Here is a 17,274-nt window from a genome sequence, read left to right as displayed (position 1 = left end):
TGCCTTACAATTGTACATTGATTCAACTTTTTTATAGTGCAGGGAGACAAAATACACCTCTCAACTCAAAGTGCAATGTAGCCTAGTTTAATTTCAACACAGGTGTATAGCGAGATAAAGTCAAGTTGAATTTGAAATGTGTTGATTGATCCATACACTTGTATTGCAATGATGAGACTGCTTATCATTTTTCTAAGGAGTCGAGGAGGCCTTGTTTATCAAATAAGATCAATGATCACTCACACTGCCAAAGTAGAAGAAGAGAGGATGAGAAGTGGAGTACAATAAAGTTGACCATTGAGATGTAGATTAGTTGCCCTTGGCTGGGAAGCTGATCCTAGATCTGTGCCGACAGGCAAGTAGCAGGGAAGATATGAGGGGAGGGGTTCTCAATTGTAGACACCTTTAGTTAGTTAATGAGTGCAGGGCTGGATAGATGGGGGTATAAAGACAAGCAGGGAGCTGTGGCTGACTCTACTGTCACTGTCTTATAGTCACCATGTCTTTCTCAGGGAAATACCAGATGGAGTCACATGAGAACTTTGAGTCTTTCATGGAGGCTGTTGGTAAGTCTTGCAGTTGGGTTTGTACATTTGATTAGACTTGGGGTGTTAATTTCAGAAGTCGTAGTCCTTTCAGTAATGAAGATCAATGGTGACTGCGAATGCAATGGGTACTTGAAATGGTGTTAGATTTAACAAATTATAGGTTTTTTTGAATAACTTTCACTGAATGTTTAATTTAAGACTTAACACCGCTAGTTTGGTTTGGGCTAACTATTTTGAACTTCCAGCACTAATGGGATTGTTAAATGATTTGCCTAGGCATTAATGATTTATTGTGTCATTGAGATTCAAACCTATGCTCTTCTGTCCTCTATCCATGGAATTAATCCACTGTGCCACCAGGATGGAGTTGTCATGCATTAGTTTTGTAACTCATTGAAAGTGGATAAATTTAGTCTATTCAGACCATTTCAACAGGAACAAGCACTCATTAAGATCACTGTGTTTAACACACTTAAGAAAAGAAGGCGTTTGTTGAAGCTGAGAACGGAATGTGTTTTGATCAATGTTTTTGTATGGCAAGTTCTTAGTGTTCTGAGAACATGACTTTAACTGTAACTATGAGAACCTACAGAACATTATGCTGAAGCACTGACATTCCCACAGGAGAATATTTAAAGTCGGCTGAAAATTCCCAATGTAAAATGACTAATGTTCCTAGAACTTTACCTTAAATTAAATGTCCTTTCAGGAAATATTCTGATCAAATAATGAAATGCCAAGAAAATAACATTTTGTCAAATTCCTTAATGAGAATGTTCCAAAGCCAAGCAACTGTCCTGCACCATAATGTGGTATGCAAAATAACCAAGCCCTAAAACGTATGGTCCTCAGAATGTTATGTGCTAGCTGGGAATGCATTCAGATCACTGTGTTGCCATATTATAGTGCATCAGCGCTTTACTTCAGCAGTAATAATTCAGTGTTCATGTCCCACTTCATTAACTTTTTGTAGTACTAAAAAGCACCGCATATGACTCTCTCGCTGCCGCAAACATGTAGGTATCCCTGATGAGCTTATCCAGGAGGGCAAAGACCTCAAGAGCATCTCTGAGATTGAGGAGACTGGAGACCACTTCAAGGTGACTGTCACCACGGGGACAAAGATCCTCACCAACTCCTTCACCATTGGCCAGGAGACGGAGCTCGAGTCGCCGACCGGGGGGAAGGTCAATGTGGGTGGCGCATGTCACAACCCAACCATGAGTTTCATACATCTCCCTACATATACAGCCAGTATCTAACTAAACTATAAGTTCAGCTGATATGGGGTCACTATGGTTAGTTCAGGTCCCAGTGATGTTGTGGGAGGACTGACTTTCGTTGGCAGAATCTCCTCTGCTCTCCTGGGACTGGGCGCACAGTTATGTCTCAAAACCAACTCGCACACCTGATGCACACTGTCACACTTTTTTTTCTTCTCCATATATGGCCATCCAACTTGGGCCTGTTAAATTGGTCCTAGTTGGTGACCACTGCTTTCAGAGCTAACCGTTGACCTCTCCTGTTTCAGTCTGTGGTGATGAGGGAAGGTAACAAGCTGACGGCCATCCTGAATGGGATCGAATATGTCACAGAACTTACAGACGCAAACACCCTCGTCAACGTGAGTCTGGGGCATATGGCTGGGGGTTTCACGAAGCGACACAATTTCAGGGTTATTTTATACCATTAACAAAATGGTTAGTCTATGACAGTGCCGTGAACGCAATTCAACAGTTTGCTGCCGCCAATGTTCTAATTACATGCTGACCCCACCGCTCGCGTCGCAAAATAAATGTACGTGTTATTCAATCATTGCACCCACACTGCTCGCGCGCCTCAGCAAGCAGCAGGTGCTGGTTCTATTTGATGTGCTGCAAGTCTGTCCAATCTCCTCATTGGTTCTTAGGAGCATATACCCATGTGGGTGATTGCAAGATTAACTTTAAGGTCCACACTCTGGTCAGTTGTAACGTTGGTTGTCAACCGCCATATAAAGGAGGCGAGATGATGAGAAACATTCGGTTTTCTGTGGCTTAATTGTCAGAGTAGAGGACCTTGTGCATTTCAGGTAAAATAACAACCCAATGTTTATATACTAGGACAAATTAGCTAGCTAAATTGCCATAAATATGAAATGCTTTTTGCCCCAAATATAACTGTTTCGGAGTTTGTTTTGATATTTCAACCTGCATGTCCTGATCGCTTTTAGTGTGGGTGAATGAGCGCGTCCGGTTTGCTAAGCATAGTGTACTGGCATGGATTTATTGAGTGTAATGATTAGATGCTTTCTCTTTTCAGACCATGACTCTGTCTGGCATGTCATACAAGAGGACCAGCAAACGAATGTGAAGATCTACTGCACTCTTTGGATTAATAAAATGTGAAAGGCATTGAATGGTCTGGTCTCAGCATTTCATATCAATGGGTAGAACTTCAGGGGAAAATTGAAGTTTGTAATAATAAGGCAAGGTTTGAGTTGGCTGAATGTGGGATTCAATAGAATAGCGTAGTTCCGTGAACATTACACTCGGGCCAAAATGGATTTTCTACATTTTAATGTGACTGCTTTATAGCAAATGTCAACCCATCAGTGTAGAAATGAATGCTTTGGTAGTTCCATCTAGTCTGTTGCAATATGGGTCAGAATCCTACCACATTGGGTGCATCAAAAGCAGATTCCTCAATTTCCAGTTATTTTGGAAAATCAAGTTTCAGGCAATGTTTTTGGACATTGCTTTCACTAGTTCCACCCCAGTGTAGCTGACAAGGGGCTAAAGGTGCACCATTTGAGGGTGACTGGTTTCCCACCTACAGTGTGGTTGGACCCTGGGACTAAACACCTCCCTCTGCAACTGGATCCTGCACTTCCTGATGGGCCGCCCCCAGGTGGTAAGGGTATGCAACAACACGTCTGCCACACTGATCCTCAACACTTGGGCCCCTCCTGTACTCTCTGTTCACCCACGACTGCGTGGTTAAACATGACTCCAACACCAAGTTTGAGGTGCACCACAACACCAGTGGTAGGCCTGGTCACTGACAATGATGAGACCTGGCAGTGTGGTGCCAGGACAACCTCTCCCTCAATGTGAGCACAACAAAGGAGCTGATCGTTGACTACAGGAAAAGGCGTGCTAAACTGTTAGAGGAAATTATAGTTGAGATGATTAATTATGTATACATTGATTAGAACCATTTATTCTAATACTATGTTATGGTATGAAAAGTAAACGTTATTGGTTAAGCTGTTACTGAAAATATAAGCAGAACGAATTAATTGTCTGTCTCTTGGGAAGTTAAAGGGATAGCGATGCTATGGCTTGTCATACAGATAAGAATGTTTTGGTTGGATTCCATTCGTGGAGAGAAGTATATCTTTTAGACAGGTTGGAATGTAGTTTTATGAGGGGAGTAAAACTCTCTAGGACTGAATACTACGCTTTTGTGAGGATGGGAGAGGAAGTGAAACTGATGATGTCATTTTATGTTCCCTTTAAAATGTAATGTTTGTATTTTGGGTCTGTACTCATCAAGAATAAATGCTGAACTTGTTTTTAAGACTGGTCTCTTGCTAATTCATGCAAATGATAAACTTACAACTTATCATGAATTAGAAATGAGTACGAATTGAATTGGTTTTGACGGACGTCTAGATGTCAAAGTTAGAATCCCTTCTAAAACAGATACAAAGGGAGCGAGATTAATGAGAATCCTAAACTGAGGGAAAACGTTGGGCGTCTAAATTGGGGCTATTTGGCGTTTAACTGAAATTGATTTTAGATCGTAATTGACCTATTTGCATGTTTTGCCTGAAAAATACGGTCGCCAGTGTTTGCAAAAGATATAACTGAACGGATATTATGTGTTCTAGATAGAATTGATAAAAGAAGTCATTAAAAATAATGGCGAGACAATTTCAATGTAAAACGCTATTTCGCCGAAAATGACCTGGTGGAATAATGTATTGAGATGGGAGTCATATTCAAATGAATGTATCATAGAAGAGAGAGTTACCTAAAGTTAAATAGGGGATAACAGAGAGATACGATAATTTTGGGCTATTTGGAAATGAGAAGTTGAACACAAAAACATGGGGCGTTTAAATGTTAGGGTATAGTAAGTTGAGAAGTTTGGTTGGGTTTACTCTGATGATTAGAATTTAAAACTGAACTCAATCTGAATAGGGAATATATATTTTACAAAGGCGGGCAGATTTGTGGCTATGGCCAGCAACGGAATTGCTAGACACTCAATGGGGCTATATAGTGCAACGCGTTGGACTCTAAATTAGGTAAGAATAGTTTAATCGTAAAAAGTTGTGATTGTTTTTCTGATTATTGATTTTTGGTTAAGGTAACGCCAGTGAATTTGAACAAAAAGTAACGTATTCGAAAAATGATCTGATTTTTGTGTGGTTTGAGTGTATGACAGTGGGAAAAAATATTGTGGGACGACAATTCGAAGATAGAAAAATAAGTTACATGATACCTCAAGGGATTTAAAACAAACGATGTGAGGGGATTATCATAATTATTAGGTTTTGTTTTTGTAGTAAACGTTTGGGTTAAGGGGATTTCCACGTTCCTAGAGAGGCATTTTTTTTAAGGCGTGCACTCACTAATGCTGGTCTGAGTTTGTAATTAGACAAGTGAATAACGTTTTGGGAATAGAGTTGTAATTAAAATACTAAGTCAAAGACGAGACAGGTACTTAGAGCAAAATGGATTCTAAATGATAACAAAGAGACAACTATAATTCATGCCCATTATGCCCATCGAAATGTTTTTATAAAATTAGCGAATTGAGAGATGTTGATTGATGTTGTAGACTCTAATTCAGGATTCAACAGATGTGATAAATTAGGTTTGGTTTATCGAACCCGAAATTCTGTTGTTGCAGACAGCCAACCATTATTTACAATGAGTTGAAAATCATTGCGATATGAGTCAAGGTTGAGCGCTTGTTGATGACATCACTCGCGAGGCTTCCATCGCCACGGAAATGATGTCGTGACTGGGGGTAACGGAGAAAAGGGTTTGTGTCTTTTAGAAGGAAAATGCGTGCATTATTGTTGTGTCACTTTTCAGAAGTTGATAAAAATGTCGAAATACATTTTTAAAAGGAGTATGTAAGTCGTCAGGAAAGATGCTAAAAACTAGCAGCTGATTCGCTAGGTGGGTATCATTGATTTGTGGCGTTTATTTGGACTGTAATTAGGCCATGAGAAAGGGAAATTGAATGTCTGAATCGTAAAACATCGTGAGAATAGATTCTGATGGTTATTGATTCTTGGTTTGATTGTTTAAGTAACACCAGTTAATTTGAGCACCGTTTCCATTATGTGGAACAGTGTCAGGGTATTAATGGTGAAAAGCAACCTCTATAGTAAAACATAATTGTATATGTTTCGGGAAAGTAGCTAGGTTGAATTTGGTCATTTGAGTTTTTCCCTTGATACGTAGACATACGTAACAGGGGCAAGTTGTTTTTCCTTGAGGATGGTGTGTTGTTTTATTGAGATGTAAATGTAAATTGAAGGAGCCAAGGGAAAATACGTTATATTTTTTATTAAATATCTGGGATTATAATCTTGGGGAGAATGAGGCCATAAACGACCAAATTGGAAAGGCCTGGAAGTTTTGATTAATCATTAAGGTTTGCAAATATATACACATAAAACATTTGTTATGACTATTTGTTTTGGTGCAAAGGTATTTTAAAGAGGCACGCTCAAATATGGAACCTTATGAGTTTTTATTTTATGAGTTTTAAATTACACAAGTGAATTTAGATTTTAAGGATAAAGGGTTCTTTATGCCTAATATGGTATGACCTTTTGACATTATCATGACTGGCTTCTGAGGTCTGATCAGCCTCAGGGGAGAGTCATTTGTATAATGAATGGGGTCATATTGAGTTACTAGTTTTAAGGTAAATTCATTAGAAATGAAGCAATTTTGGTTGAGGGCTTAGAATTACTGTTTGAACCGCAAATAAGAAAGTGGTTCAGGATTCTGTCTTATAACATTAGCTGTGAAGTTTTTTGAATGGGCTATTAGTGATTTGGTATTGTAACAGAGAGAAAGTCATATTTATCATTGAGAATAAATAGGGGAAGATTACATGATAACCAATTTGGGACAGTTCTGGGATTGGAGAAGAGGATATCCTTATGGCATAGGGGATCCCACAAAGGTGGATAGGTTTTCCATGGTATGGGGGAAACCTGGGAGCACTGTTGAACTTTGTAAAGGTGATGAAATCCTACTAACCATCAAAACTATTAAGCTCTCTGATGCAGGCACTTACACCCCTGGACTACAAAGGACCGGGACAGACACGATGGGTGTGTTTTCTATTAAGGTACTGCCAAAACCAGAGGTCCCAGACGAACCAGGGCCAGACACACTCCTCTACCACCCCTGGACCGAACCTGCCACCACTGTATTAAAAATCCCATTCAGGTAATTAATGTTAGACTATTCAGCTATTGATCAATTAGGCACGGAGACTGGTTTTGATGGTAGGGACAATTTGTGGCTGTATTATACAGAATAGACTTGCTTAGGATATGCTTCTTGCTAGTCAGGGGGGGCATCTGCAAGATGTTTGGTGAACAATGTTGTACGTATATCCCTAATAACACCAGTCCAGATGGTAGTAGCTCTGGATAAGAGCGTCTGCTAAATGACTTAAATGTAAATGTAATGTAATGTAGTATATCTAAGGGCCTTAATGGGCTGGGGTGGAGGAGTCTGACTGTCCTCTTGGTTGGGAGCCTGGTTTGGTAAGTATACTGGTATGGTGGTTACTGGATTTCTGACCCTAATTCTTGTATTCTGCTTGCATCATACCGTGTTTTAAAAAGTCTGTTACAGATGTGGTGAAGGCTTCAGGCATGATGCCTTTGCTTGATGCTCCAGTTGGATATGCTGAGGTGAAGCATGCTTTCAGGGGAGGATGAGACTGACTGAGGATGACCCATGTATGTTTGTTCTCCCTGTTGTGAGGGGTGGCATGGTGCCCACCTGGTGCAGGATAGGAGTAGCTGAGAGGACCAGATGGGTGATAAGAATGCTTTCTTCTGCTTTACTCTGTTTTCCATGACCAAAGTTTTATTCCACACTTTGCAACACATATTAAATCCATGTTATTGTCAGATAGAATACTGAGGGTCCCCAAGGAGAGGGCTTGTTAGTGTAGGAAGGATTTTTAATATGGTTAGCATTTATTAGATTGTAAGTTTTTAAATAGTATTATATTTAACAGGAATATAGGACATCTATGATGATTTAGGATTATTGTTAGGATTAGTATAGATTGATTAAGGACTTTAGAGAAAAGCCACTCACAGACATGTTCTTTCTAAAAGAAAATCCATGAGTTTAGAAAGCCAAACAGTGAGGCATGTAATTCAAATTTGGGAATGTGAAAAACAGCCACAGGCAGGCAGAAGAGCCCTCCCCCGCACTGCAGAGACATTGAAGGTTGGAGAGCAGAGAAGTTTTAGAAGGGTAGCCAGGACGAGCAAAGATAACATAGTGTAGATAAGTTACTGAGTGGAGACAAAAGCGAGAATTGGACATGTGGAAAATGAAAGGGACACTCCTAAATGATAATGTCAGACATAAGGATAATTCACTAAATCTTACCTAAGTCATTGTGTAAGAATAAGGCAAGGTTGTTACCTGGGCAGAGCCAGGTAACAAAAGGGGGGATGGGTAAATAGTGTTCTGGAATAGGATGTGACCTACGGGATAATTAACTAATACAATTTTTTTTGGCTAATCAACAGAACGAATAAGAAACTGTTTTATTAGCCAAACCCGTATGTCAAAAGTTGTATGCCCAGCAGGAGAACTACAGAAGGAGGTGGCACACGAGATTCAACCAGAAGACTGGGTCTGGGTCCAATCACTAAAGAAAAAAAACTGGAAGCAGCCTCGGTGGGAGGGACCATTCCATGTACTACTGGTGACTGCCTTCGCTGTGAGATTAGCCGAAAGAGCTACCTGGGTGCATATCACACATTGTAAGAGGGTAAGACACTCTAGCACTGTCGGACAATCACAGGAGTAGGAGAGGAACCGTGACCCATATGGAACGGGGGTCAAACTCCTTCTAAGATTCCCTATACCCGACCTTTCCCCAGCTGTGAGCATTCATAGAAGTGAAGTGATGGCTTGGCCTCTGGCTGTTGATATGTTCTCAGGGAGAGGGTGGGGCTTCACGTGTGCACTGACCGTCCTGAGCTGTTTTATTGTGGGGGCCATATTCCTGATTCACCATGATCCCCCGGAGTGTGCCAAAGAGGATAATTTGACTCATGTGCTAGATGAGGGAAATGGGATGTTACCAAAGATTCTCAAAAGGTCACTGAAACAAAACAGTAAGGAAGTGAGGGTGGAATTGGGCAAGGATCTCTCAGTTGAATTTTGTGTAGACCAATTGGGGTCATTCACTCCTTTGCAGTCTAGAACCATGGGACTCTATGGGAAGTATTTGTGTAAATCACCGTGTAAGTCATGGAGCCAGGTCATAGCTCACACTGAAAACCCATACACTCAATTTGGGACCAGGTGGACTATAGTAAGGGTTGGCATTTTGGACTGTGTTCCCGAGCTGAGGAAGTATTGTATAAAGGTGCGAATTAACATTAAGGCGGTCAATACTTAGGACCTCGGGTTATGGTATGTGGGCTTCGACCAGTTTTCAACTGATACTATGGTACCGTTCCAGGTGGCAGAAGTTAGAGTCGATAAGGAGAATATGATTGGCCGAAGTTCAACCAATCCCTCTAAAACAACGGCTATTCCTAGTGTAATCATCCAGGGTAAAGGAATATTACCGCTGACGAGACCATGTCTGATTTGACAGGCTGGTTGAACTCTGGGGATTTCAATATGTTGAAGTGGGCCAGGGCGACATCTGGTGGTTGTGCGGGGGAATGAGTTTGTGGCCAGTATTGCCGACTGATTGGACTGGACTATGTGCCTTAGTACATTTAGGAATGCCTTTTACACTCATACAACACCAAGACATGAAGTTAGCCAAACGAGAGAGAAGAGATGCTCCATCTGGGTCTTTTGACGACAGAGTATATATTGATAACATTGGGGTTCCACGAGGGGTGCCGGATGAGTTCAAGGCAAGAAATCAGATACTAGCAGGATTAGAGTCAAGCATTTTCTGGTAGTCTACTCTCAATAAGAATGTAGACTGGATTAATTATATTTATTATAATCAACAGCGCTTTATCAATTATTCCAGAGATGCGATTAAAGGGTTGGCAGAACAGACTGAAGCAACCAGCCTGATGGCTTGGAAGAATAGAATTGCATTGGATATGTTATTGGCTGAAAAGGGAGGAGTATGTGTGATCTTCGGGAACATGTGTTGTACTTTCATCCCGAATAACACAGCTCCGGACGGATCTGTGACCAAAGCCTCAGCTGGTTTGACTACCCTTGCTCACTGGTTGGCAGAAAACTCTGGGGTGGATACTTCCCTGACTAATTGGTTTGATAGTACATTTGGAAAATGGAAAAAAGTTCTAATCTGGCTGTAGCCACCTGCATGACTGTTTTAATTTTATGCGGCTGTTGTCTAATTCCCTGTGTGAGGCCTTGTTTCAAGGACTCTGGAGAGATCAATGACACTACAGATGGTGCGTTATGGGCCGATTCCAGGTTCTGACCTGTGGAGGACTGAAGGCATGTCTACAGAGGAAGTGGACGAATCTGGATCTGTCATTTGTGGGGCAATTTATGTTTGATGAGGCTAGTGTTGAAGGGGAATTAGATTGTAATTTGTTTCCATGATTAAACTGTTTTTTAATGAAGGTTGTGACGAAAATCCGGAAGGCAGAGTTATGATTCTGATGTAGGTTTAAAAACAGTTGGAGTTAAGGTTAGATTTGATTAATGATATGTGGAGAGTTGGATAAACATTTATAATAATGTTAATTTGTTGATTATGTGTGTGTCTATTCATATGATAATCTGATAAACCTGATCTGATAAACCCCTAACCTATAAAAAGGTTAGTTAAGTTCGTTTATACTTATATTTTTTATGATTAAATAAAACTAGATGTAGATTTGAATGTATAATATTTGATCAAAGGGAGGATTGTTAGAGGAAATTATAGTTGAGATGATTAATTATGTATACATTATTGATTAGAACCATTTATTCTAATACTATTATGTTATGGTATGAAAAGTAAACGTTATTGGTTAAGCTGTTACTGAAAATATAAGCAGAACGAATTAATTGTCTGTGTCTCTTGGAAAGTTAAAGGGATAGCGATGCTATGGCTTGTCATACAGATAAGAATGTTTTGGTTGGATTCCATTCGTGGAGAGAAGTATATCTTTTAGACAGGTTGGAATGTAGTTTTATGAGGGGAGTAAAACTATCTCTAGGACTGAATACTACGCTTTTGTGAGGATGGGAGAGGGAGTGAAACTGATGATGTCATTTTATGTTCCCTTTAAAATGTAATGTTTGTATTTTGGGTCAGTACTCATCAAGAATAAATGCTGAACTTGTTTTTAAGACTGGTCTCTTGCTAATTCATGCAAATGATAAACTTACAACTTATCATGAATTAGAAATGAGTGCGAATTGAATTGGTTTTGGCAATAAAACATAAAGGAATTTAGAATTCCTCTATCATAAACAAGCCCCCATTAACATCGACAGAGCGAGTTTTCAAGTTCTTTGGTGTCACATTACCAATGAACTAGCATGGTCCTAACACACCAAGACAGTTGTGAAGAGGGCACAACACCTTTTCCCCCACACCCCCTCTGTGTTGTACACTGCTACTCGCTGTTTATCTATGCATAGTCCCTTCACACATGTGCAAATTACCTCCACTAACCTCTACCCCCCGCATATAGCCTCGTTATTGCTACTTAAATTATTTTTATTTGATTTAGTAAATATTTTATCTTCTTGAACTGCTTTGTTCAGAGCTCGTAAGTAAGGTGTACACTTGTCTTTGGCGCATGTGACAAAGTTTGATTTGAAGTGTCATGGACATAGGAATTGAAGGGTTGATTTGTATGACATATTTGTATAATGTGAGGTCACTACTGCCGGCTGTTAGTTTCTTGACACCTGCCGCCATAGGTTTGTTCATGCTTATTGGCTAGTTCTTCAGGGCCTACTCCTGTGTGGTGTGTGTAGAAAATGATACTCATTCTACTTAAACATCCGTTACTCAAACTGTCTTCATAAGCTAGGTGGGATCATGTCATAAAGATGCATTTTAATCTTGCAGATCATCCTGTGAGTTTCATGTCTTCTCTCAAGGTCTTGGTGTGGGTTCACTGCAGGATGGCATAGGCCTTACACATGCAGTGTCCCACCTATTTTCCCTGCCTTCATTGTTACCATCCCCAGAGCGCTTTTAGGATGGTATCGTTTACTGTCAAAGTAATATTGAGCCATTTATACTGCACAAATATAAATGCAATATATCAAATCCTTTCATGTGCTGAAATAAAAGATCCCAGATCCCACTAAAATGTACAGTTTTGTCACAATGCCGCAGATGTCTCAAGTTGAGAGAGTGTGCAATTGGCATTCTGACTGCAGGACTGTCCACCAGCGCTGTTATCAGATAATTAAATGCTCATTTCTCTACTATAAGCCACCTCCAACGTTATTTTAGAGAATTAGGACCTTGACAGCTGATTAAACAGGAGTATTTATGTCTGTAATAAAATTGGCTATCTAGTCTATAATGACTAAAGAGTTGACTCACTCCCCACATCAGGGCTTTTTAGGTTTTATGCTGGGGGGCTCCGGGAATGCAAACGTATGTAAGGGATGTGTGGTTGGGAAAGTGAAGGTGCAATTCAGGGAGGGAGTTGACTTGTGTGTCCTGCTCCATCCTTTATTTTATATCTCAGAGGGCTGCAGTGTGGACCAATCTTGGAAGGCCGAGGTGGAAGGTGACAATCAAATCAGCCAATCAGAGGGAAGCAACTCGGGTGACATTTTCCTAAGGCTCCTGGACTTAGCTGACCACAGCCTTCCTATCGAGTCCACCAATGAGCTGCTAGGGTTCCATGGGGTCACTTGAGAGATTGGATGATAGGATTTGTAGATCAAAGTTACCCACCCATTTACTGACCTTCTTCAGTATATAGGCAACATCACTGGAAGGGAACTAGCTCAGAATTTCACTCTTTGACATTTCATGTATGGCAAATATTGGAGTTAAATTCTTAGCTAGATGGGACCCTGAGCACCCAAATCAAATCAAATGAGAGAATCGAAAACAGCAGGTCTGGGACAAGGTGGCATGTCCGGTGAACAAGTCAGGGTTCCATAGCCGCAGGCAGAACAGTTGAAACTGGAGTAGCAGTACGACCAGGTGGACTGGGGACAGTCATCAGGCCAGGTAGTCCTGAGACATGGTCCTAGGGCTCAGGTCCTCCGGGAGGGGAGGGAGGGAGAGAGAGAGTATTAGAGGGAGCATACTTAAATCCACACAGGACACCAGATAAGACAGGAGAATTACACCAGATATAACAAACTGACCCTAGTGGTGTAGGGTGCAAGGCTGAGTATAGCCCACAAAGATCTCCTCCACTGCATGAGCCAGAAGGGGTGCAAAACCAAACAGGAAGATCATGTTAGTTACTCAACCCACTCAATTGACGCATCCCTCCTAGGAAAGGCATGAAGAGCACTAGTAAGCCAGTGTCTCAGCCCCCGTAATAGTTTCAGAGGCATTGAATCCCAGAGGAGAGAGGGGAGCCGGCCAGGCAGAGAGAGCAAGGGCGGTTTGACGCTGCAGTGCCTTGCCGTTCACCTTCACACCCCTGTGCCAGACTACACTCAATCGTAGGACCTACTGAAGAGATGAGTCTAAAGTAAAGACTTAAAGGTCGAGGCCGAGTCTGCGTCTCTCACATCGATAGGCAGACCATTCCATAAAAATGGAACTCTATTGGAGAACTCCCTGCCTCCAGCTGTTTGCTTAGAAATTCTAGGGACAATAAGGAGACCTGCGTCTTGTGACCATAGCGTACATGTAGGTGTGTACGGCAGGACCAAATCGGAGAGAAAGTTAGGAGCAAGCCTATGTATTGCTTTGTAGGTTAGCAGTAAAATCTTGATATCAGCCCTAGCCTTAACATGATGCCAGTATAGAGAGGCTAGCACTGGAGTAATTTGATACAATTTTGGTGTTCTAGTCAAGATTCCAGAAGCCGTGTTTAGCACTAACTGAAGTGTATTTAGTGCTTTATCCGGGTAGCTGGAGAGTAGAGCATTTCAGTAGTCTAATCTAGAAGTAACAAAATACAGATTATAGTTTTTCTACATAATCATACTTTTGGATAAAAGATGACTGATTTTTTGCAATGTTACACAGATGGAAAAAAGTTGCCCTTGAAATATTCTTGATGTGTTTGTCAAGAGAGATGAGGGTCCAGAGTAATGCCGAGGTCAAAATAAAATCAAATGAGCACTATTTATATAGCCCTTTGTGCATCAGCTGATATCTCAAAGTGCTGTACAGAAACCCAGCCTAAAACCCCAAACAGCAAGCAATGCAGGTGTAGAAGCATGGTGGCTAGGAAAAACTCCCTAGAAAGCCCAAACCTAGGAAGAAACCTAGACAGGAACCAGGCTATGAGGGGGTGGCTATTCCTCTTCTGGCTGTGCCGGGTGGAGATTATAACAGAACATGGCCAAGATGTTCAAACGTTCATAAATGACCAGCATGGTCAAATAATAATAATCACAGGCAGAACAGTTGAAACTGGAGCAGCATCCATCTATGGAGAAACAAAAAAATGACCTCTTTAAAATTTAAATATAATCAGATTCTCTCAGCTAAAATTGCTAAATCTTTTCTCTATGCCAAGCAAAAATATGTTGAGTTAGGTGACAAACCACACAAATTACTCGCCAGACAACTTCGAAAAAAAGTGAGTGACTTCTATAAAACATTCAGCAACATGCTCTCTCCCTACATGCACAAAATGTTGGTTCAGGCCAATGAGGATGGAGCTCTCCCTTCTACTTTGGATGAAGCGTTCATTACAGTTATACATAAGAAGGGTAAATATCCGGAAGAGGTAGGGTCATACAGGCCAATATCTCTCTTTAAAAACTCTGGCTAACAGGCTTAGCACTTTAATTGGCATATTGGTCCATTCGGACCAGACCGGCTTTATCCCTAACAGAAACTCATTCTTCAATCTCAGGCGCCTCTTCAACATTATGTATTCTCAGAGGTTACCCAACGTGGAACTTGCAGTCATATCTCTTGACGCCGAAAAGGCCTTTGACCAAGTTGAGTGGCCCTATCTATTCAAGGTCCTACATCAATGTAATATTGGAGATGGGTTCATAAATTGGATCCAGCTTTTATATAGGAACCCATGTGCCAGAATATTCACTAACCAATCATTGTCGCCCCGATTTAACCTTTACAGAGGGACAAGGCAGGGTTGTGCGCTATCGCCTATGCTCTTCGCCCTAATTATCGAACCACTCGCTCAGACGATTAGATTCCATGCAGAAATACACGGCTATAATACTAAAGATACTCTAAATAAGATTTCCCTATATGTAGATGACATCCTCCTCTATGTAACAGAACCAAAGGCTAGTATCCCAGCTATTCTTGATGTGATCAATTTGTTTGGTACCTTCTCGGGATACAGAACAAATTGGAACAAGAGTGAATTAATGCCCATACGGTCGCAAAACACCTCCTGGCTAGAACATCTCCCAGTTAAGTTATCTTCAGAAAAATGTACCTACCTAGGAATTGTAGTTACCAAACAATACTCCTTACATACCATAACCTGTTAAGTCTACCCCCTACTTTTTCGAACATTCTGTTAAAAATCGCACAACATTTCAGCGTCCTGCTACTCATGTATAGTATATGCATATGATTAGTATGTGTGGATAGAAAACACTCTGACGTTTCTAAAACTGGTTAAATCACGCCTGTGACTATAACATAACGTGTGTTTCGTCAAAAAGAAAAACTGATCACTGAAATCTGAAAAATATATCAATGCGCCACTTGCATGTATTGTCTATTGGAAAGCAAATTAGATGGGGCTGAGATTGCAAGTCTTACAGCTTCCATACGATGTCGCCAGTCTTGTCAATTGCCTGCGCTTTGTTTCTTGGTCAAATGAGTAAGAGAGAGCCCATTCCTTCCGGTCTCCGACAGGATGTTTTGGAGTAGAAATTTCTGAACATGATTTCAAGACGTGGAGCTATTGAATACACATCGCCCCGTGATCAATTTGATAGATTATTAACGTTTACTAATACCTAAAGTTGGATTACAAAAGTATTTCGAGGTGTTTTGTGAAAGTTTATCATCGACTTTTTAAATTTTATGACGTTGCGTTTTAAAACTGTGTTTTTTTCCTTGATCACACACTCTTCATAGATCGATAGTTAGGGTATATATGGACCGATTTAATCGAAAAAAAGACCCAATAGTGATGTTTATGGGACATCTAGGAGTGCCAACAAAGAAGATCGTCAAAGGTAATGAATGTTTTATATTTTATTTCTGCGTTTTGTGTAGCGCCGGCTATGCTAATTATTTTGTTTACGTCCCCTTCGGGTATTTCGGGGTGTTGCATGCTATCAGATAACAGCTTCTCATGCTTTCGCCGAAAAGCATTTTAAAAATCTGACTTGTTGGCTGGATTCACAATGAGTGTAGCTTTAATTCAGTACCCTGCATGTGTGTTTTAATGAACGTTTGAGTTTTAACGAGTGCTATTAGCATTTAGAGTAGCGCATTTGCATTTCCAGATGGCTAGATGGGACGCATGCGTGTCGGGTCGACGTAAGAGGTTTTAAGGGAACATTTTGACATTCGCCATATGGTTAGTGAGAAAGACCACATTGCAAATGTACGGTCCCTTACTAGACGTCCGAAAACGTTTGTAAAATTCGCAGACGCCGTCGGGCCATGCAGCAGGGCCGGATCGTCCGGAAAGTCATCAAACAAACTCTCTCGGACATTCGGTTTCCGTTTTATAAAATAGTCAAATTTTGGTCATTTTTCCGCTGTCCCGGTAAATCCCACAAGAGGGCGAATGTAATCATATTGCAAATGTACAAAACATCACGAATCACGACGTGGCCTTATCTCCTAAATGGAAAATATTTCGAAGCCGAAACTTGGTGAGCATAGGTTTGGCATAATGGGCAGTTGGCTCTGAATAAGATGGCGTCTCAACGGTTTTTGAGATATGGCCATTTTTCTGGATTAAAGGTCCAAAATAAAAATAGAGCAATAATTTTTCCGCTTCACGTCACCGTGTGGCATTAACCCTTAACAGTTAACTTCCGGTGTCAGTAAAAAAAACAGCCATTTATCTATCACCATTTATGAGAAATCATACAATGTCAAATTGGTGATGTTCAAAAATAGGTGTTTAAAAAAAACAGTTACAGATCCAGTTGCAGCGTGTTCATACACATCTTTTTAAAGTGCGCTTCGGAGCTCTGCAAGATTTCTGTGATTTTCTGTGATTTTCTGAAATAACACACACTCATTAAACCCTCCGTAAATAAGTCAGTTCTTAACATAAAGACTTAAAACTCAATATTCTATAATTGCCTACCCCAAGGAGGTTATGTGTTCACTTTCAGCTTCCTGTATAAACCGGAAGTGCCTAAAAATGGTGTCATAGGTGCTGTTTTGAAGGGTT

At 40.7% G+C, this 17,274-nt stretch overlaps 1 protein-coding gene across 1 annotated transcript; it reads left to right on the top strand.

Annotated features, from left to right (window-relative positions):
• Positions 1–412: 412 nt before the first annotated feature.
• On the top strand, positions 413–2,941 carry LOC124016901 (fatty acid binding protein 1-B.1-like). The gene is made up of 4 exons (XM_046332243.1): positions 413–566; positions 1,569–1,741; positions 2,080–2,172; positions 2,850–2,941. Exons 1-4 carry the CDS (start codon positions 500–502, stop codon positions 2,898–2,900), a joined length of 384 nt encoding a protein of 127 aa, XP_046188199.1. The 5' UTR covers positions 413–499; the 3' UTR covers positions 2,901–2,941.
• Positions 2,942–17,274: the final 14,333 nt, after the last annotated feature.

The sequence above is a fragment of the Oncorhynchus gorbuscha genome, unplaced genomic scaffold (genome assembly GCF_021184085.1).
Source record: "Oncorhynchus gorbuscha isolate QuinsamMale2020 ecotype Even-year unplaced genomic scaffold, OgorEven_v1.0 Un_scaffold_11:::fragment_4:::debris, whole genome shotgun sequence".
Taxonomy (NCBI): Eukaryota; Metazoa; Chordata; class Actinopteri; order Salmoniformes; family Salmonidae; genus Oncorhynchus; species Oncorhynchus gorbuscha.
Note: the sequence above shows the minus strand (reverse complement) of the source record. Positions and strands in the feature narration are given on the sequence as shown.